We start from the raw sequence: 26,269 nt of genomic DNA on the forward strand, positions 1-26,269 counted from the left end.
AAACACAGTAACCTAAGAACTGTGGTATTGGTTATGCTGACAATTCACTAAATCTTCACTTCAAAATCTCATTAGGCTCATTGCTAACTCATTATTTATTCATGCAACCATTGAGGCAAACGAAGACAATGGCTGATCAATTATTGTACATATAGGTGCCAATTCTATTTAGATTTCCTGAAACTGTAAAAAAAACACTAATAATTCAGTTCACCTGTGCAACATCAACAAATTTTCTATGTTTCTCCAGTAAAACCTTCGTTTCTTGAGCATCATCTCCTAGTCGAATGTGTGTCTTCAGCAGAGCATCCAACAGTTCGCTTAACCATTCTACTGCCTTTAAAATAGAAGTAAATTAGAAGCATAAAAGCTAGGAAATTAAAAAGACATTCATCCAGAAGAGTCAATTACATACTTTTGATCTGGAAACAATTAAGTAGTATCAACTAAAATCGTATGTCATGCATGATATCCCCCAAAACACTGCTTACCATCATTGCTATATCCTTTATTATTTTCACTTTACAAATTCACTAAATAAAACTACACTTGCATGTGACAGAAATAAGTACATTAACTCCCCTCCTCCCCCATACATTTAGTCAGCATATATTTAGGCCAGGATGATGAATTTCTGTAGTCCTTTCCATACCTGAGCAGCATCTTCTTCGCATTTAAATAACTGTACCATCTGAAGCATCTTCAGTCGTCTCACATCTACCATGTCTTCGCACCTTAAACAGCAGCACAGTTAGACTTGCCAATGCATGAAGAGCAGATAAAAATATACTGAGTATTACAACGTTTGCAGTGTGCAACTATTAATTAGAAGGTGATTAAAATATTCTATATCCTGTTTAGATTAACCAAAAAAATAATAGTAAGAAAAAAAAAAAGCAATAAATCAAAGTGAGCAGAACAAACCACAGACGTGATTTTAATGAGTCCAGGCATAGCTACACTACAGAAAGTGATACCCAGCAGTAGATACATAGCCTTCTAGCTGCATTTCAGGTTCCTTACCCTGTTGCAGTGGTTAGATTTGTAGGCCAGAGGTTTATAAGTGTAAAATAAACTGTTTCTGCTATTGAGGTACTTAGGAAAAGTTGAATTACACTTACTATCATTCTGATTTCTATTGTCAGTGGGTGGCAAAGTTTTCTTGTTAAATAAAATGGAAAAAAAAAACCACCAAAAATGCAGCACACATCTTTATATCTTTCTTTTTAGCTAGCTAACAATTGAAATGATTGAACCCTTAAATGCAGGAAGCATAAAGTTTTACAAGACTAATTTTGATGTCCTTTGCTCCCTATAACTCATCAGGAAACATCTAAAAATTTAATTCATATAAAAAAATCTATTAAAATTCTCTTGTTCTGAATGAATAGCATGTTGCAGTTTTTTGTCCTGTTAGAATACAAAAGTAATATCAAAATCCATTTTAATAGCGAGAGCTAAACACTAAAGCATTTAGCTGAATGATCTTTCTGCTTCAATTTCAGAGCCTGTTAAGAAAACAGCAAGATTCAGACTCTCGCACCACACAGTAAATAGAATTACTAATGTCAACAACAGATTACACTAAGTGAATGCTAAAGATCATATGCATATATCTGTTCTTTTTCTAAACTGTTTACAAACAAGCACTTTCAAAGAACAGTTATTAAAATATTGTGTTTTGTTAAGCACCCTGCAGTGCTGGGACACTTACATAAAGAAAATTCATTACCCTAATAATGTGCAAAGTCTACGCATTTCAAAACAATAAATAAGGCAGCAAAATGCCAGTAGAAGTGAACATTGCACTTGTTTCTCATTTGTTTAAATATGCGTACAACATTCTATTAATTTGAGGAAAGCAGGATCTTACGAAAACTATTAAATGTTATAAAGTGATATATTGTTATCATATATTTTTCAATGTGCAAGGATAATTTAGTAATTAAATTAATAGGAGTAATAAGAAACTTTAGTCCATTTACAACTTAAGACAATTTTATTTTTGTTCTAAGTCACATTGATACCTTTGGAAATAAATATCAGAAGGCAGAAATAAATCACATTTGTTTCCCAGACATGTATTTTCTATTTTTTTCCCCACAAATGTCCTTTTAAATGGGAAGTAAACTTTAAACCCCTTCTCTGGTACATGCTTAAGTGAGAAACCTCTGGTGGTGTGATAAGTAGTATTACGTGGTTAGTTATGCTTTTCTTTTTATCCAGAATAAGCTATACAGATTAGTTTCTTAAGTCTAATAAAATTGAAATTAAAATTCCCGTTCCTTCTCACCACCTAAAGGATACTACAATAGTAGGACTAATAAAGTGCACAGATTCTATTCACTCTTTATTTGAATCTCATTTAGTTTCACTTGAAAATGTTGAAATACTACATTAAAAAAATAAACTTATTTCACTATCTGAATATAAAAGCAAATGAAAAGTTCCAGCAATCACCACAACAGCTTTGAAAAGCTATTGTTCAGAGACAGGCACAAGTTGCATCCATAAAAACCTCTTGCACACTGTTCCTCCCCAAGTTAGTCCAAATTCTTCCTGCACTAGTTCAGCTTAAACGATCATGCAGCAAAGAGTTCCACAGCTTAACTTTATTTGTACACTGTGTGAAGTAGCATCAGCTTCAGTTATCAGTGTTTCTTACCCCAGTTCTAGACAACGTCCTCCGCTTCTGTACTGAAAGCAGCAATGAAAAAAACCTATCCCTAACTTATCCCTGCCTCACTCTTACAGACCTTTATCTGTATTTTTGCATGCCTCTTCCAGACTGAAGACCCTCGTTAAATCATTAATCATCTGGAAGTTGTTTCACACCTTTGTCTAAGCACTTAATTTACTTTTTTTGGCCTCTAACTTACTACACTATACTCATTCTACAAAGAGGCATCAGAATTGTATAATGCTTAGAGTACAAATACACCATAGATTTATACAGTGGTAGCAATTTGGCCAATTAGATACTACTACATCTTTATGAGAAAAGAATCAATGGAAGCTTGAAGGATGAGAGTGGTGGCAGAAACCACCCTTCAGAGAATTTAATTCTGTCCAGTATTTTCTACTACTAAAATTTCATCCCTCACTGCATCACATTACAAAACTCACAGAAGACAACCAAATACATTTTGAAAGTTGAATTCTTGTGCCTCCACCATTTGCTGGTCCAGGGGAAGGGTACAAAGCAAGACCTAACAAAAGCTCAATTTTCTTCTCTTTAGAAGTGAAAATGACACATTCAAAAAGAGTTTGTGAAGAAAAAAAAAAAAAAAAGAAGAGAAACAGGCTGAAACAATTTCCACATAACTTTAGAGCTATCCTCATTACTGCAGTATTAGCATACATTTCATCTCAAACTGCTAAGATCACTTGCATCTCTTCCATAACTCCATATAAATGGAATGTGTCAAACATTTATGAGTATAGAAAAGCACTTAAATACTGCCACCCAGTACCGAAATGAATTTAGGAATGCGCAACAAGTTAGGCAGGGAAAGATTGTCTTGTTTAAGTGCATCACATATAATAAATTACAGTTGCACTACATCCATTAACTGAAAGTAAAGCAAAATAGTCTCTCTGAAAATATGTATTTTGAAGTGACTTGTCAGTACATGAAAATTGTTACAACTGTTTTACCTTTGTTTTCTAAGCTGCATATCTTCCATCACTCCTTGGATATGGTCCACATTTTCTTTGTTTTCGATGGTCACATCTTTTCCATAGGCCCAGGATGCCTGATTAGATATCTGATCAAGAAGACTTTGACCTTTTTCACGCAAGCCTTGCAAACCTAAATCTGAAGGAAAAGCAAAAAAATTTTAGAAGGTTAAAAATAAGATATACATACAGATATATCTATGACACTGTTTTAAACTTCTTAATTTTCTCATCGAAGAGGGAGATAAAATGCAATAGAATCTACAAGATGGACGGCTGGAAGGAGAAAAGAACATTACTACCCTCGTATTTCTTTATCCTTCCCTACTTCTAAGTTAGAGAAAGCACTCATCTACATTAACAAAGTAGTAGTGCTTCATTACAGATGAAATGCAGAGTAGCAATATATAGTAAATATAAACGTAAAACATTTACAAGAAAGCACTTCCAGAATACTTCCCCAGACTAAACAAGCATCAGCAAGTCAAAGGTAGTTATGTGGAGCATGACTTAGCTAGAAATCGAGAGATATTACCTTCCCTTTCCCTGCTGTATTGTTTTAAAGAGAATGTTCATTATTGTACATAAGTGAAATGCAGAAATATTCTGCTTACCAACACTCTTCAATTTCTCTTCCAGTAATTTTAAAGTTTGTTGAATTGATGCTCCATCTGCTGGTGCCACATCTACACACAACATTCCTAGTAAGCCATCCAGTTGCTGAGATAACTAAAACGAAACCCAACATACTGCTGTTAAAAAAGAAGTTAGGGGCTTCAAGGTGCTCAAATCTGTAGTGTTCCTCCAAATGTTTGGGGATGTCATTTCAGAGGTTTCTCTCTGCATTTGCTTATAAAACTCCAAAAGAATATATCTCTAAGTGGGAGAGGGGGGAGGAAAGGAACCTAAGACTCCTTACACAACTACAAGAAAGGAATAAATGTCAATTTTAAAAAGAACCTATGAAGATCATATCAAATTCTCGAAATTAGAAAAAAAGATGTGTCACAGGTAATATGTATTTCAAGAAAAACTAGACACTTTTTCATTATTTTCTTTTATTAACTCCTAACCATTCAATGATTGAAATACAAGATACACTACAACCTACTTCTCTCCCAAAGAGAATTTCATTTTCTCACTGTTTCAATCAGTAAATGAAGACAAACTCCATTTTCCAAGTATTTTCCATTTTATGTTTTATCCCCCTTCAAACTTTTCCAATGTATTAAACACTTACAATACTACACTAATAACACACTAAAGGAGAGCCTGTGAGAAGTAAAAAAGAACAACTTACATCCTGGGCAACACTGTGGAATTCAAGTGCTGCTTGTAATAGATTCTGCCTGAATTCTAGCTGACTGGCCTGTCGATAACACACATCACTCAGCTGTTGCTGCAATGCTTTTAATTCCATAAGGTCCTCCTCATCCCCCGCATTTAGAAGGGCTGCAATCTGCTGATTAAGCTCAACATAAACAGCAAACCACTCCTACAAATAGAAGATAATTAAGCATTAAAATAATATCAAACAATTTTCTCTTAAAAGGGCATGTATTTAGCTGCAGATTAATACATAATCAGATTTAAAAGGGAACATAGTCCAGCTTACACTGTAATTATCAATTCTCACACAGGAGGGAAAAATTTTCATAATTTCAAATCAACTTAAGAAGCAATTAGTACATACTGAAATAATGCATGTACTGTAACTTAAATAATGGTGCAGTAAAATGGAAAGATTACAAACAGTGAGTAGCACAGCTTGTAGATCACAGCACAAACTTTACTCAAATTACACCACTGAACCAACAGAAGAATCTCCCTATTTTTAAACAAGCTTGTAATACTTTTGTGCCTCTAGGGTTGTACTGAAAAGTTTTTGCCAGTTGGTAAGCTATTTCAAAAGGCGTTAAGAATATCTAGGTGTCACTTTTAGTGACAATTGAAAGCCTCAGTATTTTTCTTAAACATTTAGAAAAAACTACTATTGTTGATAGAGACAAATTTTTATCCTCTAACTCCTCACGTCATCTGTTTATTGGAACTTGAAAGTGACCGTTATTTCTTAATTAAGGAAAAAATTACACTATTCAATTCAAAATTTGTAGATTTGATTTCAAGCGCTTTGACTACTAAATGAATGCAATGAGGAGTTAACTGGTGTCATGGTGGCCTATTTGCAAAAGAAAGTACTTCAAATATTTAACAGTTGTGGGGGATTTAAACACTACATGATACGTCAAGATCACATTCTCATTTCGCATGATTCAGATGCCTAAACATGTTTGCCCAACACCTTTTATTTTAGCCTACAGTGAAGTGCTTTTCAAAGGCCCTATGCACTTGAAATGATGCTAAATAGCACCATCTATTGGCCCAAACATTTCAGTGAATATTCTTGCTAAGCTACAGTTAAGAGTGTTTGCCTTTTTCCCCTCCTCGTTTTTTTTTTCTTTTTTTTTTTTTTAATATTATGCCTTCAGTTTTTGCATCATTTATTCACAAAGCATGCAAAACAGAATATAAATATTCACGTCCTTAGTTTTCTTTTCTTTTTACTTGAAGTCTTCTCTATCATCTGCTCACAGGAAGAAACAGTATGAAAAAACACGAAGAGGAAAAAAGCTATGCAAAAATTAATCTAGCAATCAACAAAAAAATTAAGAGCAAAATAAGTCTTCTCCCACACAAGAGTCATTTTGGATAACATAGTGTGGGGAAAAATCTACTGCCACACTCATGATAAAAATATACTGGTCTATTTAACTCACGTTCACAATATTACTCTTTATTACCTTTAGACACGGAACAAACAAAGAAAGCTTACTGATTGTGACAAGCAAAATATGAAAAGTCAAACAAGAAAATCTAGGCTAATAGCTTATCATTAAAGAAAATGGATTTCTAAACTATCAGTCAAATTTTTTAAAAGACTGGTGAACCAGAAATACAATGTATTTATGATTTTTTTTATAGGGGAATTTTAGATACAGATGCCTCTAACACATCAAAATTATGGAGAAGCTGCCAACATTCACTCAAAGATAACAGCTCAAGTATACCACCCATAATAAAGCATTCCAAAAATATGAGGGGAAAAAAAGCACACTCCACCCAAAGCAAAATAACACCCTGAAAATGGGAAAATATTTTTTGAAATAAACTGGAGTAAAAGAGGCAACTTTGGTAACAAATCAAGCATTGTTGGAAGTCTCTTCAAAGTACAGGCATTAAAATCAGCGAAAGATGAGAGATGATGAAAGGAAAAGCAAAAAAGCTGTCAATTCAGTTTCTAGAAGAGGAGAAAAAAAAAAATAATCAGGGAAACAGTGAAAAAGTGCACTCAGATGTTTAGCTTTGGAGAGAATTGATTTCTATTTTCAAAAATGATTTCAATTCGTAAGTGGGGATTACAGTTACTACTTATGGTATAAACCTGAAAATAACTCGTTCTGACTGTTGTTTCTACAAAATACTGCCAACATCAGATAACCAGGCAGTGTTTAGTATTGCCTGATGGTGATAAGGCCAGGCTGTAAACTTCAGGGGGAATTCGGACTTCAAAAGACAGCATTTAGCTACAGGTAATGCACAGTTCTGTGGTACCAACTCATTATAATTACAAAATACTTTTTATATTTCCTTAAAATATACCTTATATTCATATGTCTTGATCATTGAAAGCATTAATCCAGTTTCAGCTCCTGGCAAATGTAATGTAACGCCAAATACTAACTCATTCATGTAAAAAATATAGGACTTCTCAGCTATTTCCTCTCCATTCACAGGCAGAGAGGGACAAGGAAATACACTCCTCCTAATTGCTATGACAACATAAGAAAATCCCCTAACAACAAACTATAGATAACCCATATATAAAAATCAGTATTTTTCTATGCTGGAAAGCAAAATAAATATCTACATACATGAACATACCAAGTTCTTAAATTGCTTAGACAGTTAACCATAAAATCATTCACTATCCAGAATTCCTCAATACTCATAACCAAAATGCATAATACATAACTGCATGCAATTAGAACTGTTTTGCTACTTGAAAAGGACAGTGGAAGTCTCACACTGTGCTGACTCTCAATCTCTTCATGCTTCTGTTGCAATGCTTGTGAGGCTCTAATTGAATCTCCTATTCCCCACTGGGTTCTTAGCTGCTCTGATCCAGGTCCTTCAAGCCAATTAACTACCTGTAAAAAAGATAAATATGACAGAAATAGCAAATCAACTATGTGGAAAATGGTATAGAAGTATTTAGTTGCAAAAGTATTTAAAAATACATGTAATCTTTTTCAGCATCTGTGGAAATCCTCCCATGAATCCATTCACAAGTTCAAAAATCTTACATAGAAATTACTTATTAACCTCAGCCTATCACCTTATTAACCTCAGCCTTCTTATTAACCTCAGCTCCACAAAAGCATGGATCAAAAGATGGCTGTTCCAGAAGTAACATCTCCTATTTCTGATAGAATGGCATTTGATATAGAAGTGCATATGGAGCAAATGTATGACATTCAATTTCTCCACGTGGGAAAAAAGACACACTGGCATTCAACATTTCATGAACATTTATAGAGACCAAACAATAGATACAAACATAGGGAAAGATGAATGTTTTCTTAGCAGTGACGCCATCAGAACAACTGTGAAACACTGCATCATCTCTGCTGGTTCAGATTTTTATGAGCACAGCATGCAGGCTTTTTCATCAGCAGCAAAAAAAAAAAAAAAAAAAAAAAAAAAAACACAGTGGTGGCAACTGTGTTGAAGAAAGTGGTTTTGTAGCTGTGACTTTGTTCTATCAATCAGCATTATTGTGCTCTTTATAGTTTCCATGGAAAAAAATAAAAGGCATTACTTTTGGAGCAACTTTTAATTTTAATGACTAGAGATTACTGTAAGGTCTGTCACTTTTTTTGTGAATTAAGATTTGAAAAATAGTAATTAACATTGATTAGCAATGTAAGAAGATATACAAAGAGTGAAATTGGAATGCAAAGCAAGAAAAAAAGATGGAAAATAAATCAGCAACATAAGGGAGCAACTTCTCTCTGTACACACCCATTCCAACTGAAAGCACTGCAAGCACGTTTATACTGCAACTTGTTTATTTCAGCAAAATAAATCTCACACCAGTTTGCCTCCAGCCCATCATTATCTTCGTTAATTTACCATGAGCTCAAGTCCTCTTCCCCCCACAAGCCAAAAGGAAACTACATCAGTTTACAGACTTAGTAGATTTTTCCATGTTTTTATGCCATCTAAAGAGCTTTAAAACGTACTTTTCTATAAAACAGGCTAACCTAGTAAAACATTGAAATATATTCTTGCTGTGTGTACTGAGTCAGTTCACTTACTATGCAGCATTCACAGTATAGAGGGAACAAACAAAAGAATTTGTAATAAAATTAGTGGCAAAATGAGGCTGATGCTCCAGTAAACAAGTCTATTTAAATGCATTAACAATGGCTGTTAGCCAAAATAAGCCATAAATTTCATTTCAATCAGCACATCTTTTTCAACCAATACAGCTTTACCACAGGGGGGAAAAAATTTCTCAACCAATTACATCTACTACCATGCTAATGTTTGATACAGTACTATTCTCACCTTTTACACATTATTTCCAGCTCAAAAGAAGATGACATTTACTTTTTTCTTTTATAATCATTTGAATGACTACATGAGTGAAAATGATTACTCAGATTGCTAATTTAGCTGCTAGAAATAAAAACAAGATTGATTAGTTTTTCTTCCCTATTTGGAATGCTGTGAAGGGCAAGTACTTGATTCATACTCCCCATGCTTTAGAAATGGTAGCATATAAAGGTTAAGAGCAACATTCATTCTATTTTGTGCATATTCAAACTATGCAAAACGTTTAAAAACAGAGAACTAATTTCAAGTAGTAAACACAAGAGAAAGAAATTTCCATTTCTTTGATTATCTCTGAAACCAAGCTGAGAAAATGTTGAAAGTGCCAATTACATGCCTGTTTCCAAAGGACAAGAGCAATTCATTATGGCCTTTAACAATTGAATAAAAGATGTCTATTATTCTGGTCAGAGGAGACTCAAAATACAGTGTTTAACCACTTTTAACTTTGCTAAAACATTCAGCATTAGATAAAGGAATAAATGACAACATTCATTCAGTAGCAGGAATTTGAAAATTAAACTCTCAGACAAAACTGCTGTTAAATGCATCTCATATGTGAATGTTCTCTGCTATCATGTCAGGTATTCCACTCCTTAACGAGTTAAGAGCTCACTGTGAGTTAAGAGCTCACTGTCACAGCTAGCAACAAAGGGATGTGGTGAAGGTTTTTTGCTGTGGGGATGAAAGCAGGTGGAGCTGAGTAAATTCTAATCACCTCTATTGTATCAGAAGAGACTTTGGAAAGCCTGTACCAGTAGCCAAAGCATAAAGCATCCAGTCAAACCAGTGCACTGAAGCTTCAGGAATAAGAGGAAAATAGAGGCTGGGTCTTGAGCCCAAACCTGCTTCTCATGGCATTCAAGAACTTAATTCTTACCTGCATTACCTTCTGCTGAATTTCCTCTAATTGAGTTCTCTTGCTACGTTGCCTACAAACTTCCTGGTAGCGGGTATATTGCTCTCGGAGGGAGTCTAGGAGCTTCATGACCTGCGGCTGAGCAAGCAGCTCATCATCCATTGGAGACCACGACACTCCTCCGTCTGAGCCATTAAATCGACGCTGTTGTAGCTCAGAGAGCAACTCATGGCCTTTGAGGGAACATATAACGATTTGGTTAATGCAGATACAAAATAAGCACAAGGTGATGAGTCAGCAAATGTACTGCTGGATGGTCTGAAAGTACATTTCTGCAGCTAATAATCTTACATGCATTATGCACATTTAATGATACCATTCCATTAACTTCAGAGCCTCAGGCACAGCTTGGGAGCTGTACCAGCTATAAAATAGGGCAGAAATCATGGTGCCATATTTCAGATATCTAAAAGATATAATATTGATAGTAAGGAAACATTTGCAAAGCACAGTGCTGATTCTGGAACTACTGTAAGTATTCTCACTTACTGTAAAATACTGTGTAGCATTCAAAGTATTTCTCATAATTCATACTCTTAGCATAAATGATTTAGAAGCACTACCAAATTCAGCATGTAACTCCTGTCAGCTTACAGGATTTTTTTAACAAGTGCAAAAGTTTCTATGAAAAGATGGAATCGAACCTGAAGTAATGTGCTCTCAGACACTGTATTATGGTACAGACTCTTTATAGAGCAATGACTTTAATGCATATGAAAATAGCATAATTTGTCTATTTAGTCCTCCACTTCAACTGTTCAAAGAAAGTGAGTTTTTGTTAAGCTGCAGTAAAGTTTAAGATGTAAACTCCACATTACTAGCCAACTCAGTCTATCTGTATATCCAAAGCTCAATGAACAAGTTAGCAAGTGTTTGTTCAGTGAAGACATCTTGATGTAGAAGTGAAAAAATGTGCCAATCCCACAAATGTGCAGGTCTTAAAATGGTAGTGTGCCAGTTCACTAAAATAAAGAAACAATAAAAAACAAACAATAGCATAGTAATTGTAATCCCTCTAGGCAAACACAGAAAAACAGACTTTAAACTCAAGTATTATCATCTAGACAAAAATGCCAAAGGCTTAGGAATTTGAAGCAAGCATCTGTAAATTACTCTGTCCTTATACTGTGAGATGTACACAGAATTCCTAAGAATTCAAACACATTTTGCTAAGCTCTTGAGATAAATATCATTGATTTCACCTCCTGAAGTACTAAAAGGCACAGATAGTTGCAGGGAAAACAGTTTAAGATTTCTGTAAGTCATATTAGAATAATCTTACATTTTTATTATGTTTCTTCTACAACAAGGAATTAATATTTTCAGGATTTTTTTCAGCTAAACTATTAGTAAACTGTAAGAATTACACAGGTAGCCTGCAAAAAGAACAATAATTATAATTATATAATTATGGAAGTCAGAACACTTTATTAAAAAATAGACAATGCTTCCAAGCTTTCTTTGCCATTTGCAAAAAAAAAAAAAAAAAGATGTATTGTTGTATTGCTCATTAGAGGAGTATATACAATTTGACTTTAAGGTCTGACAGTTTCTACAGGTGCTTTGTATTTAAAAAATTTTAAAGACCACAACAACAACCGTGTAATCTTTTAATACTTACAGAATTCTCCCACATATCAGTAAGCTAAAGCATATGCAGAGCCAGCAGCTCTCTGTAGCAGATTTTACACAAATCACACTTCATGAATGTAGGTAGGAGGCTATAAGATAAGGATTCTGAGCACTCCTCAGACTCAGACTCACCATCTTTATGCTGTGCTTTGCTTCCTACTCTATATAAATCTTTAAGCATATTTCTAGTCCATATCAACAGTGTGATTCTGTGTTGTTGGGGATAAGATAGTCACCTAAAAACATCTCAAAGAAACAAAACTGTTTAAAGCTCAAGGGAGAGGCCAAGAACGGAACAGTAGAAGGACCATGCTTCACTTCCATAGGTAGGCAGCTCAGAACGAGGCTGATGCAAATTATCTGACTCGTATGAAAACACTTCGTATCATTACCATTTTGTGGCTACTTGAGAGTAATTCATTCCATGAGGCCTACATATCAGTATTATCTAGAAGCAATGTACTTTCAAATTAAAGCTACTAATTATTGTAACACTGTAAAGATGTTATCAACACTACTAAAAATGATTTTAAGCAGACAAAACGCATTGCTTTCTTTTTTATCCTAAGAAAGATTACACGAATTGATAAGCTTATTACATTATGGCATTGGTTAAGATAGCTATCACGCCCTCTGCTTTCAAGTGAGGAACAAAGTGATTAATGAACATTAACAACTGACTTTATTATTTTTCAAACTTACCTGTCTGCAGTACAGTCTCAGGATCAACCGATGGAAGGAAGTTCAAATCTATTGATCTTGAATAAAGAAATGAACAAATATCAATAATTAATTTGCATTACAGTAGCATTAAAAAGCTCCAACCAACACCAGAGCCACCACACTCTGTTAAGAGACTATGTTACTTTTTTCCATATCTCTTTTCTTCACACCCCAGAATATTCAGTATATACATGACGTGAGAAAAACAGATCAAGTGGCAAACAGCAGTATCCATAGTTTACAGAACTGTGCAACAGTGGCAGAACTTTTTGTTGATGGAATGAGACTTGCCAGCAGGAATAACAGAACAAAATAAAAGCCGCATTGACTTGTGCAATATTATGAGATTGCTAATCAAGCCTGAAGCTGAAATTTTGATCTCCTGTATCTCAGCCTAATACCTTAAATGCTAGGCTCTTTGTAAATCTAAAGAAAGAATAATTTTTTATGACTTTGATCAATGATGGAAAACACGAACTTGCTTTTAACACTGTTTAGATACATGTTATACGACACACTGGTTCAAAAAAAAAAAAGTTCAGTTCTTTAGTTTCTTTTGGAGTCTATTTACATCAGACAATCAACCACTTATAGGAAAACAGTACCAGAATAAATCCCTCTTCCTTATTTTGATTGTAAACGTCAGTAAAACAGTCATTAAATTCTTGTTCTTTGTACACATTTATCAAAATGAGGTGCAGCCAAACACACAAGCATCCATACACACACAAAATTTGTGGTCTGTTTTTTTTAATGTTGAAAATGTCCTTACATATTTCATGACATTTGAAGTATTATAATATTTTCAATATCATTGAGATTTCTGATGAAATTTAATATCAAAAAACCATGCGTTTCAAAAACCTAACTACATACCTGTCTTTTTCTTGTTGATTTCCTTTATCACTTCCGTTGTTAATTAGAGCAAGTTCATCTAGCAAGGATGTTGATTCTTTTGTGAATTTTTCAAATACCTAAACAAAATACATGTTTTAAATTAAGAAATACAAGTAATGTAAGTAATAAAATATTGAGGGCGTCAATATTTTATTTTGTCTCCAATAATACATTTCAACCTTTATATTATTTTCCAATATTCAGAAGGTACAGCAAAAAGAGCATAGTTTTCTACACACAACAATTAGGAGCACCAGAATCTTTTAGGGAGATAAGAAATATCACACAAAATGAAGAACTGATTTCTGAAACAATTTTTTTTTTTTTTAAATTAAGATTTCTACAGAACCTATAAGTTCTTATGGACACAGTTACTTCACCATTTCGTTTATGCCTCTATCTTTACATCTCAGGCATAATGCTGAATCAGGGTGTTACAAAAGCATTGGATAGCTCAGCTGAATGGATAAAAATAATCAGCTTTGTGAAAATACCAAATCTTCATTGCTATGAAGAAGCTACAATGTAATGAACAACTCTGAGGTAGAAGAAAGATATACTAGTGATTTAAAAAGAATACTCTTACCAGTATCTTCAAAAGCAGGGGTACACAGGTAGCAAGGCCTGTGTAGTCAGATACTGCATATTGCCAGATTACATCTTTGAAACAGATTTTTTTTAACCCTGTATGATTACTGCAACTCTGTATCCACTGGGAAGACATCATTGATAGACCTTTCAGCATAGAGCCAAGTTTTAAGCTGTCCTAACTCTAAAGTATTTCTTCGTTAGGGATTTCCCCATTAGTAGGCAAAAAAATTCCCTTCATAGCCACTCCATCATACATTCAAGTTCTTCTACTAGAGCAACAGTCTATGGGAGTGCTCCACTAAGGAATGCTCCACTAAGGAACCTGTTAGTTCAGTTATCATCAGGAAATGCATGCATTTGGACTGCAATACTACACACAGGACAAATCCTATGCAAGGCTACTACATGAATAGAAATCCATGGATCAAGAATGACACATTTGAAAGAAACAAAACTAACCAGCCTCTTATTCAACCAATCCATGTGATCGTAGGTGAGAGTTCCTCCAAAATCTTCTGTTAATTGACATGGTTCTATGTATCGAGTCAACTTGTTAGCAGACACCAAAATAACCTGCAATAATAAGTATCAGATACAGGTGTAGGTAATGCTTATACTTCAGTTCCTGACAAATTGTGCTAAGTGTGTCCAGAGGTACTGAGCAGATCTTTTCAGTGACTCACAACAAGTGACCATCTTACTGCTAAATATCCCAACGAAGCATAGTTGACCACAATTAAGTGGGGCCTAATACAGGCATATAGTTTTGATACAGTCTGCATTTCATGCAAAATCCCTTAGAAGCATCAACAGTACCACCACCTATTTATAGCAGGAGAAAGAAAAACGCTTGCTGGCTGTTTTCTTCATGGTATTGATGTTTCTTGATTAAGTTATACTTTATGTGACCTACTTTCAGTGAACACAGTGGCAGGATATCATGCTGCAAAGCACCACTCTCGCAGACCTTTGTACCACACAAGCTAAATACCTGCATTTACCATGCAAATGTGCTGCATACCTTTATAGTTTATGTAATTTTTACATTCAGTACATCCCTCTGAATTTATAAAAAAAAAAAAAAGAAGAAGAAAATTAATTCACTCAATCAGGACATTTCAGTATGGAAACAATGTAAATCAGTTAGCTAGTTCATAGCTAAGAACATCAATTCTAAAAAGATTTAAGAAAAAAAAAAAAAAAACAGCAAACTGCTTTAATAAAATGATGGACTGCACTGAGACCACTTAAGTCTGAGTATTTTACCAAATCCTTTGGAGAAAGACTGGGGGGACATGACAAAGGATAAGCTTAACAAACTTTTTCCGAGGAGGCATTTAGAATATTTCTTCTCTTGCAAAACAAAACCTGACAATAACACATCAGCTACTTCAGATTATCTTCATTCCAACTCTACTCTCCAAAAACACCACTCACAAGGGTCAATTAATCAAAGAGCACAAGCTTCCTTGCACCTTTTTAGAAAAATTCTTGAGAAAAAAATTTCAATAGTGAGCTTTGTTTTAACTTATGATGTTGCTTCAAAAACTACTTATTCTCAACAGCTATTTAAGGAACTTTGAGCTAATAGAGTTACTAACGTATCTGACAACTGCAGAAATACTGCCTGAAAGCTTTGAAGAAAAAAAGCAGTCATCTGGATTCTGATTAGGTGGCATCAGAAGGGTGGCTCCTAAACAGAGTTTAGCTTGTTCCTGCCCAGCAGCTGTGCTAATGCAACTCCCTCCATATGCTTTAAATTAGTTAACTTCACTATTTTTATGTGCAAGTTGCCTCTCTGAGGCTTCTGAATTTGTTTTGGTTAGCTACCACTGAACTGTAAGAAACAAGGTTGAAAAGCAAGGGGAAAAAAGTCAAAAAGTATAAATGAAGACCATTTACTGTTAAAAAATTTTAAAAAGGAAATATCCGTCTGCTTGCTTACAACCCAACTGATTTCCACCCCCCCACCCTCCCCAAATGACTGAAGTACTGACTTTAGAAAGATCTTTGGACAGTAGACTATGGTTTTACATTAACATGAACAGCTTAGATTTTCTAAGGGATAAATGAAAAAGTCCGGATGACAGGCCTTCCAAAGGCAGATTCAGTAAGTAATACTTTCCCTGTCTGTTTCCTTACCCACTCTACCCACCCACTGGACAAGTCACATCTAAAACGGTAACAGTGGTAATAAGGTTTCAAACATACCCTGTGTGGTACCGGCCAGAACCCCTATTATCATTATCTGTACTCAGTTCTTTTCAGAACCTAGAGGAGCAGTAACATCTTTCATTGTTCTACTCTAATCATGCTTTGTACATTAATACCTGCATTAATACTTGAAAGCCCTTCCAGAAATAACTCAAGTCAATGTTTTGGGAAAAGTAAAAACGCTGTATTATGGAATAAAATCAGGACAACATTTTTAGGAACTGACAAACAAAAATGAGGAAAAGATATAGCACAAGGTGCTCTTGCAACTATAGTTTTCATTCACTTACTAGAACATAAAACTATCATTCTTAAGATATATAATTTCAATGAAAAGTACATGAATGCATGCTAAAAGCTGATCACAGTTATCTAGTAACTGGCTGGTATTTTCGGACAAATCCCATACAAACAGGCCTAAGTAGAACGGTTTTTCATCCATTTCCCCAGAATTCTGCCAATTTCTGGTAAATTCAAGAAAACTCATCCTTTCTGATAGCCTAGTTGATAGATATAAAAGACTGAACTTTGACAAACTCCTTTGGGCTCATGAATTGGACTCAATGAACCTTGTGGTCCTTTCCAATTCAGGATATTCTCTGATGCTATGAGTCAATATCCCAGTTGTTTTTTTTTCAGTGAATGGATTCTCAATGACCTGTTATTCCAACAGCTCACATATACAAACAGCTTTGGAAAAACATGGAAAAGCTTCAGCTAAGAAGGCAGAGATTGCAAGCATAACTTCGCACTTCAGCTTGTAAAGAAGCCCAAGCCACAGAACTCATACTTCCACTTTTCACATTATACTGAAGGCAACCTTCATATAAAAAAAATCAGTAACATTCTTGGTATTTCTTTTATTTTACAACAAAGTATGAATCTTACACCCTTTCTAAAACGATCAAATTAAACTTTCACACTTATGTTCCCACCCCTCCCAAAAGAAAAAAAAATGAACTGTCCTCATTCTTCAGCAAACTTAGCTTCTGGAAACTGTGATATAAGGATTGAACTACATTCCTGGTGACTTTTCAAGAATAACTCTGGCACTTTAAACAGACAAATCATAGCTGCCCACATTCCTGGTCTGACAATGATTCATTGCCATGTAATTGTAAAGTTGTTCTTCTTCATAGAACAAAAACTCCACTGTTTCATGATAATGAAACCCTACTTGATTAAACACTGAGTAGTGTAATGAAATACAAGTTAAATATTTATCTGGCCAGCACCGCACAGAACATCTGGCATACTAGAAAAGCCCAACAGCAGGTAGCAGAACCTAGACACAGACCAATCTGTCAGCTCCACTACCCTTCGCCATACAGTACTAACTGCTTTGGCTACTCATTCACCTTCCCCTTCAGATTCATGATAACAACATGCTGTCATTTTTCCATATAGAAAAGAGAATAATAGGCACACACAACCTGATATTTTTCAGCACAGCCTCCTTTACAACTGAACTCTAGAAGTGATGAACACAGATTTACCTTCTCCAGCTCTATAGGGAAAGTTCCCTGATTTGGCACGGGTTTAAGGCATGGATGTATCACATTCAGAGTTTTTTTGTTTTGCTTTTTTTTTTTTTTTTTTTTAAACACATTCAGAGGAAGAAGAATATGCCATAAAATAAATGCCATTTTGATGGTTAAAACCGTAGAACTGTGATATCTATTTTTAGGAAAGTCTGTGAAAACTGTAAGTTCCAGTGCCTTTGCTCTAAAATAACCAACTGGAAGAGTAGATAAGGAAGTTAGAGACTTACAAAATGTTATTCATTTGTCTCTGGAATAACATTCTGCCTATTCCTATTATTATTATTATAAGAAATAAAATGGGGCTAAGTGTGCCAAAACTAATTTCTAAGTCGAAAACTGAGAGGATATGCAGATACATATTGTAACTATATATTCAAAATTCAAGAACAACATAGGAAAACTTTCGTGGTAACATATTAGAGAACTCTGGATCACAGGAGAAAAAAGCCACCTGTAAAAAAATGGTTGGGGTTTTTGTACTTTGGAACATTAAGGACTGTTATAACCAGGCAACAAAGACCATTAGACTGGAGATGGTATCTACTTCAGAGTTACTTTACTTGGAGACCAAAATAGAAAAAAAAAATGTAATCATGTTTGTTACTTCCAGTTGCTTTCTTAAGCACATCTTACACCTACAACGCTCAATAACCTTTTGTTCCTGTAATTACTCCCAGAGCTTTGCAACTCTTCACGACCACATCTCACCCTAAAGCACAGAATCTCTGCCTTACAACTGAAATGACAGCACGGTGACTGATAGCTTCGTGTGACAGTATTAGACAAGGTATAAAAGGCAGGTCAGGAAGCACAAAGTAGGGTGTGGAGGATTTTATGAGTCTAATAGCGGCCTTGCTTTTTTTTAACTAATAGTTATCCAAATCTAACATCCCATGAAAAATAAAGGTCAAGTATTGCTTTGGTTTTACTGCTAGTATATACAAACACACAGCTGCAATTTTGTGTAAAGGGGCTTCCATAGCCTTACCAGTACTCACATCAAAAAGAGGGCAAAGATACATTACTAGCTCTAACACAAGGACTACCTCGAGCACAGAGGAGGGGCATTTTTAATGAGTCAGTTTTGCTAGTAACATAACCAAGAGTTAATGAATAGTGAAGAACAAAGGCTTACTTATTACTAATGGCCATTCTTCATTATCTGGGAAACTACAAGGTTTTTTCTACTACTCTCATCCTTCCCTGTCCTTTAATGAAGGATGCTATTAAAGAAAATGAATTACTTCACAGAGAAACAAAACTAAACAAGTGCAAGAAACAAGGTAAAGCTAGGACAGTATCACATAGGTCTCTTCATCAACATCTATAGCGACTCCATATGCGCACAGCTGCTCAATGTCCCAAAGCTGTTAGCAGCTTTCATACAAGCAGGCAGTCTCACTGTATCAGTGAGTCAGACATTCAGTGCTTCTGAACTAGGAGGGAACTCAAGAGCAAAATGTTATCAACCATAAGAATTGAGCAACTGCCCCTTTATTACCCTCTACTCATACAAATCTGTTCCATCCCTGCATTAATCTAAGATACAAGGAGCCTGAAGAACAAATCTGAAGCTTTCCTTCTGCATCTGTCTTTGCATAGAGATAAGCTCAGAAGGAGGATAAAGGGGAGTATCTTGGAGCCTGTCTATGGCATCCTAACATTCCCACACAGTGAGACAGTTCTGCTTTGTGTAAAGGCCCTGACTCCTTGAAAGTTTGTTAAATGTATTTTATTTCTGCTAGTCTAATGAGCAGCCTTACAATATGTTTCCTAGTTCAGAATACTATACTCATATTGTTCAGAACATTCAAAATCTTAGCAGCTTTGTGAGAAAGTATTTATTAAGTAATTTAGTAATTATGTTTCTAAAATACGTTACCAATACGTATGGTATTCTTTCTTTCTACATCAGCTATTTCTAAGGATATGTTACAGCTTAGTTTAGATCAATTGCCCTTTTCAATGCTCAACGCAGAAACAACACTTCCATTTCCCACAATAGGTACTTTTTTCCTCATAAAGTAATTTACATGGTTGACTTCATTTTTAAGCAGTTGATACAATGGATCAAAATGTGTCAACTGTATGAAATGTATACTTAGTATTTCAATTATTTTCCTCTTCCTAGATCTTCAGAACTCTTAAATTTAATTAAGAGAACTGTAGATCAAGATTGCATGTCAGAGAGAAATGCTTACAGTTTAGTAATATAAAATGTAGTTTAGAAACAAAACAAAAATACTCTAATGTTCTATGCCAACAATGCAAATACTGTCAGCATGGATGCACACTTCATAAAATGACTTATAGGATGATAATTCTGTAATGAAATTTAATGACTGAGTGAATTCTTGAAGGTAAATAATATCTCCCTGTATAATCATTTGAAATTATACCTGCTTCACTACCAAATATTTTCTGTAACCATTCTACTTGTCTAGAAACAGATTCTGGCTAAATCATATTAAAGAAAAAGCTGAGAAGAATCTAGAAAGATTTCTTTCAAACTAGCAATATTACAATAAATGTATAAAATTATTTTAAGACCACAATTTCAAAGACTTCCCAGGGCTATGCACACTGGTAGATAAAAAAGAAAAAAAAAGAGTTTATATTCAATAGTAGCAGCTGCTGAAGAATTCCTGTCAGCATGGGGGTTTGGGCATTTAAGCAACATCTGCATGAAAATGAGCATTAGTAAACTTAAGTTACTTTCTAAACATGAGCTCCTAAATCATCCTTCTGAGTACAGATGGTTCGTTCGGTTTTTTTCTTAATGGGATGTAGTACAAACAATTGACTAACATACCATACATATTACCATACTCATCTTCTTTTGCACTGAAAAAAAAACATTTTTGATCAAATAGGCTATGACTGAGCTGATACACACTGAACTTCAAGACAAATACATGTTGAGCACACCTCCTTGCCTGTTCCTTCAAAGGATTCAAGTGAAGGCAAACAGACACCCATTAAACCCAGGAGAATTTAATTTCAAGTTAAGAGATTATCACGGGTGAATTTTTGCTACTGAAAGTAGCTTCAGCTATTGTCTTTATTAATAAATATCTAGCTGTCTCAAGCACAGAAGTGGTTGTTCAGATATTCCTTCGTACTCAGAGCTACTTTTCAAATCTGTCTTTAAGGAACTACTCAGAAAGAAAATACAATCTGTTCTTCAGTTAGATAAATAGCCCAAAGACGAACTTGTAAGATTTCCTTCCTGGTAAAACACTAAAGCTTAAAAAAAAAAAAAAAAAAAAAAAAAAAAAAAAAAAAAAAAAAAGAAAAGAAAAAAAAAAGAAATCCATTCTTCCTGACCCAGTCCTTCAGAACTCACTGACATGAAAGAATTGTTCCTGAAAGAAAAAATGGAATTTTCTATTCTAGGTAAAGTTTGATAAACGACTTAACAGACTAAAATTCTTATGAATGAACAATGATTTACCTAGATGATGAAATCTCTAGGATTATATAATTTAGTATATAATTTATTTAGTAGGTCCATCTTCCAAATTCCTCAAACTAACTTTTCTAGATGGGAATTCAAGAACATAATCTTAACATCTGAGAGAACTACCCAGAATTAGATAAGGCTGCAAAACACTTAATCTTTGTAACAAAAGATGCTGTTATAGCGCCTCATACAAAACATGTTTCCATTTCAGAAACTGGCAAGCACAGCAAATCTACTGTAGTTCAAACAAAATCTATTTCAAAAGCACCTGGAAAGATTGATAACAGACAATTTTCCAAAAACAAAAATCTGAGTTTCCAGTAACCTCCCAAAAAGATAAAAGAATGGAACTGCTAACATATTATATAATCATTTGTGCATACTGAACCTCATGAGATCCTATTACCAACTTATCTTTGGAAAACTGAAAGGCCTTGTGAACTGTTTCAAATGTCAAAAACTCAAAGATTAGAAGACGTTCATGCAGCAGCAAGATGTTCTTCAAAGAAGGGCAACTACTCATTTAATAGCACTACACAATATGCAACACTACAATTTATTACAGAAGACGTGAACAAAATTCTCACTAAACCTCATAACATTTTCTTACTCAAAGCATCAACCAAATGTGTCATACACATTTATCCTTTTGCTCAGCAACAGATTTCTAATTAGAGACTTCATTTAATATTCCTTTCAAGTAGAAAAAAAGCAAAAAGCTAAGAAGCCACAGTGCTTTATTAGGGATCTCCATAAAGCACCCAAAATAAACTGTAAGGAGCCATGCATTTGCATCCAATTATTCTAAAGAATTCCAGAAATGGTATTTGTGACTGAAGCAGATAAAAGTTCTACATACCTCGAAGCCAAGTCTATCTTTCTCCTTCCAAAAGCAGAAGTGTGTAACCTTCTTATCCCAAAACTCATCTGGCTTTACTACACAAACAAGTGATACTTCAGCTGGAACAACATTCTGCAAAACGAATTAGGGGAGGAAACAACAGTAAAAACATTCAAGCTTTCATGTATCACAGAACTGAGCTCTACTTATGTGCCACCAACTACTCAAGAAGTTACGTTTGCAGATAGAAATTAAACAAGATTGGCTGCATTTATGTCCCAAGCTGGCTCACACTCTGCAATAGATTGCACAGCAAAATACTGTCAGAACTGAAAAGAAAATGTAATCACTAGTCCATGCTGTACCAGCACAGAAAAACAAAAAAATTTTTGGTTTCATTAAATGTTATTTATAGTATCTCTTTTTAGAAAGCTTATAACAAAGCTTACTACTTATGCAGTCTGCTATGTAAAAAAAGTAATTAATCGTTTACACAAAAAAAGTTGCCCTATTGGAAGTAGACACTTTTTAAGGCCTTGCCTAATTTTGTGCAAAGAACTCCAATAAATAGCAACCATTTACACAGTAAGAAAGACAGGAAAGGCAGTAGAGTTCAACATCTTGAATCTAGTTCAGTATGCTGTGTCTTCCATTTTTATTTGAACACTGAACCAGAAGATAGACCATACACCTTACCAGAAATAAAACTTTATCATATATCCTTATCAGAACCTCACTATTCTGAAAAGGTAAGAAGAAATCATTATTAGCAACCTTTATAGGTAAACTGACACTTTTTTTCCTCCCTACTTTGAGTAGCATCCAGGACTTAACTTGTGACTGGGACAACTGTAATGCAAAAATCAACAGTTAATTACAATGGAAGCTAATTGCGACTGCATAATGCATCAAAGTCTACTTATCTGTACTGTCTACTTATCAGCATGAATTGTTCTCTGCTTATGTGCTTACTACTCATGGCTTTGATGATGCCAAGAGCATAATTCTGTATTTTTTTCCCACCAAAACTATTTTAGGAAAAAGGTTACAATCTCACATGTTAAGCAAGTGAGGAATTTGACCCACATTAGACAGAAGCGTATCATCCTCTCTTCAGATTGTTCCTTTGTCAAAGAAAAGATTGGGATATTAAAAGCTCATAAACTGCCTACCTGTCTTTCAATGAAGATATTAATGCCCCAGAAGTAATGCAGCTATTGGGTTCACATCTATAGAATAAATCTGTCAACTGTCAATATATAAAGTGGATTTACCTGTAGCATTAACACAACTGTCTTCACCACATTCCACTGAGATTTTCTGCCATCCACTATCACAGTAAATCCTCTCGCTTTGCACTTCTCACTAAAAAAGAGAAGCATTTAGAAAAAAATGGTGTAATTCATCAAGTATTGTATCACCATGACTCTGGCTTTAAATCTACTGAAAAATACAGCTATGTAGATTCTTGAACACAGTTATCCATCAATACCATAACGTAAGTTTCAAAACATAGCTATAATGTAAGGCATGCTCAATTGTTAGACATTTTAGGCTAGCTTATACATAGGAGGAAAAAGTAAAAATTCACGTTCCTTAGACATAAATCCAAGTTTCAGGCAACATCCTTTCCCATATATCTCCATTTCAAATGCAGTAGAGTGACTCTTTCCTGAGTGCAAAATGCAAGTGCTTAGGCCAAAATAGATGCATTTCACAAGGTGCAAACAAAAGTGACAATAGTCTTTTCATACTGCCACCACAAAGTTACTTTTTGCCCACATAATCGACAAACAAAATATCAGAAGTGGGAACTCTAAACTTCGCATTCAAGCAGATCCCAGTTTATATAGAGTACAAAGAGTGCTTCCATTGAATTTTCGTTATTTTTACATTGATGTATGGGAAAAAAAAACCACTCACCAGGGTGAGACTGAGAAATAATAAATGCTTGTGAGAACAACAATGCCTACATCTGTTCCATAAATGCAGCCAAGTCCTTAAGTCAATGAGATGGCTTACATGGATAACAGTTTGGGATTTCCAACACTTCACAGGCTGTTCAGAAAACTCTTCCACAACTTAAATGCTGTTCAATATACACACACACATTGATGCTTTATTTGCAAATAAACTGAATTATTGCTTTCTTCTCTCTCCCTAACCAGAACTTTTTCCTCCAAATGATCTTAAATACAGAAAGAAGTTGGATCACTTAGTTATGTTCTTAATACATTTGTAGATTCCAACAAGCAAACTGCACTAAAAATTCTTCAGTTATGGCACTGAATCTTTATTTCCAAAAGGCATACTTAAAGGGATACAAGCAAACATTTAGCTGAAGGGCTTCATCCCTTTCTAGATATACGCAAAGCAACTCTAAAGATTGACCTTTGGATCTTAAAAAAAAACAAACAAACAAAAAAAAACACATAACTATAAGTTTACAGAGTCACATAAGCAGAACTTCAAAAATATCTTACAATCAGGTCTGAAAGACAAAACACTCAAATTCTCATTCAGCACACTTAGGTGGCATTCTAACTTTCAGCACTTAACTAAGCCAGATAACTTAAATGAAACTATTTAAAACTTTGCACAGTTAAGGTCTAAGGTTACAAAGAATATACATACAGAGAAGTAAAAAAACAGGAGGCTTTGCTTACTTTGGGCAAATTTGTAAACTGCAATGCTACTTCTGTAAGCTTAAGAAATTCATTAGAGTGGCTCATTAATTTACATAGCAATTTAAGCACAGTGACATTAAAAAAAAAAAAAAAAAATGATATTCCATGAAAGGAGCGAAGGAATACTTAACACAAATATATACAACAAACAGAAAAACACAAAGTTAGATATACAGAATAAAAGAATTTAGGCAAGCCTTAGTAGACCTCCAGGTTTATTTGAACATGTATGTTTCTAACTAAACCAAACTGTATAACGTCTTGAACAATCATTTACATAAAATAAGTTTTGCATTGACATCAAATAGCAACAATAAATGACCCTTTCCAGGACTAAAAGAAGCAAGCAGCCCTGAGAGCCAAATGCCTTTGAAATCACCTTGGGATACTGAGCAGGTAGTCCAGCGTGACACTCAGCTCATCCATACTTGTCTGCTCGAGGCATAATGGAATTGTCAGAATGAGACCACTTCTTCTGTCCTTTCCTCCTATTTGGACATGAAAAAGTCATTAGAAAGTTAATGTAAGGGCTTAAAAGTAAAAAAAATAGTTTGTAGTCACATGGTCTGAAAACACATCATAAAACTAACATTTAAAGTTGCTGTGGAAACTACTCATGGTGTTCCTCCTGTTAGATGTGAGGATCCACTCACCACACTGATATTTTTAGGCATCAAAGCTTCAGAGAACAGACCACATCCACATCAGTCATAGCCTTTCATCTGGTAGTTCCAACATAAACACTGTCCCATTCCAGTTTCCCAGAAGCATTATTTTTGCACACTTTCACTTCCTAGATCATCTATACAACTAGTCAGTCAGAAACCTAGTAAGATTCCAAGGCAAGCGAGCTCAGCTGCTCCAACTGCAAGGCAAGACCTGCTGGAAACATCCCTTAAACAAAGTGAAGTCTTGTTCCACATGGGCTGTTCTCAGTTGATTATACATGCATCAAGCCCATGGATTTTCTGACCTACTTACAGGCATGTGACAGTCACCTCACAATTAAGATAAATACTTCAAGCCATTTGCTTTAATCTTTGTATGCATTTTACACATGCAGCAATAGAAACAAAAACATGGCAAGCACCAGCCACACATTTTCACTTCAATCAAAATCAAGCATTAGCCAGACGTATAGCATTTAAGTAGAACATGCTGCATCTGTGATTTGTCATTTTTTTTTTTATTACATAGACAATTCAGAAAGTTTCTGGGAAAGTAGTTTCTTTATTTTAAAAAAAGAGACTATTTAAAGAGCTGAAATTTTCTCTGTGGGTCTTTTCTCAAAAGGATTGACCTTTAAGTCACATGGCTATCAACCAACAAGAAAAATGGCTTTGGAGAAGGTTTTTTCCCCCTCATAGTTTCAATGGGAACTGAAGACAAATATATCAAGATCAC

At 34.7% G+C, this 26,269-nt stretch overlaps 1 protein-coding gene across 5 annotated transcripts in view; it reads right to left on the minus strand.

The window, feature by feature from the left end:
- Nucleotides 1–26,269, minus strand: part of SESTD1 (SEC14 and spectrin domain containing 1) — a 54,427-nt gene that overhangs the window by 6,450 nt on the left and 21,708 nt on the right. For 4 of the 5 annotated variants that reach the window (XM_052675532.1, XM_052675531.1, XM_052675530.1 and 1 more), the window contains 13 exons: nucleotides 25,245–25,353; nucleotides 23,453–23,543; nucleotides 22,197–22,310; nucleotides 14,576–14,689; nucleotides 13,505–13,602; nucleotides 12,608–12,663; nucleotides 10,235–10,446; nucleotides 7,764–7,886; nucleotides 4,979–5,173; nucleotides 4,293–4,407; nucleotides 3,658–3,817; nucleotides 653–734; nucleotides 215–337 (listed from right to left, as the gene is read on the minus strand). In XM_052675532.1, the coding sequence (XP_052531492.1) occupies nucleotides 215–337; nucleotides 653–734; nucleotides 3,658–3,817; nucleotides 4,293–4,407; nucleotides 4,979–5,173; nucleotides 7,764–7,886; nucleotides 10,235–10,446; nucleotides 12,608–12,663; nucleotides 13,505–13,602; nucleotides 14,576–14,689; nucleotides 22,197–22,310; nucleotides 23,453–23,543; nucleotides 25,245–25,353 (1,592 nt within the window). The remainder of the gene's footprint in view (nucleotides 1–214; nucleotides 338–652; nucleotides 735–3,657; nucleotides 3,818–4,292; nucleotides 4,408–4,978; nucleotides 5,174–7,763; nucleotides 7,887–10,234; nucleotides 10,447–12,607; nucleotides 12,664–13,504; nucleotides 13,603–14,575; nucleotides 14,690–22,196; nucleotides 22,311–23,452; nucleotides 23,544–25,244; nucleotides 25,354–26,269) is intronic. The other variant, XM_052675534.1, reaches the window with a different exon arrangement.

The sequence above is a fragment of the Tympanuchus pallidicinctus genome, unplaced genomic scaffold, assembly GCF_026119805.1.
Source record: "Tympanuchus pallidicinctus isolate F22 unplaced genomic scaffold, pur_lepc_1.0 scaffold15, whole genome shotgun sequence".
Classification (NCBI taxonomy): domain Eukaryota; kingdom Metazoa; phylum Chordata; class Aves; order Galliformes; family Phasianidae; genus Tympanuchus; species Tympanuchus pallidicinctus.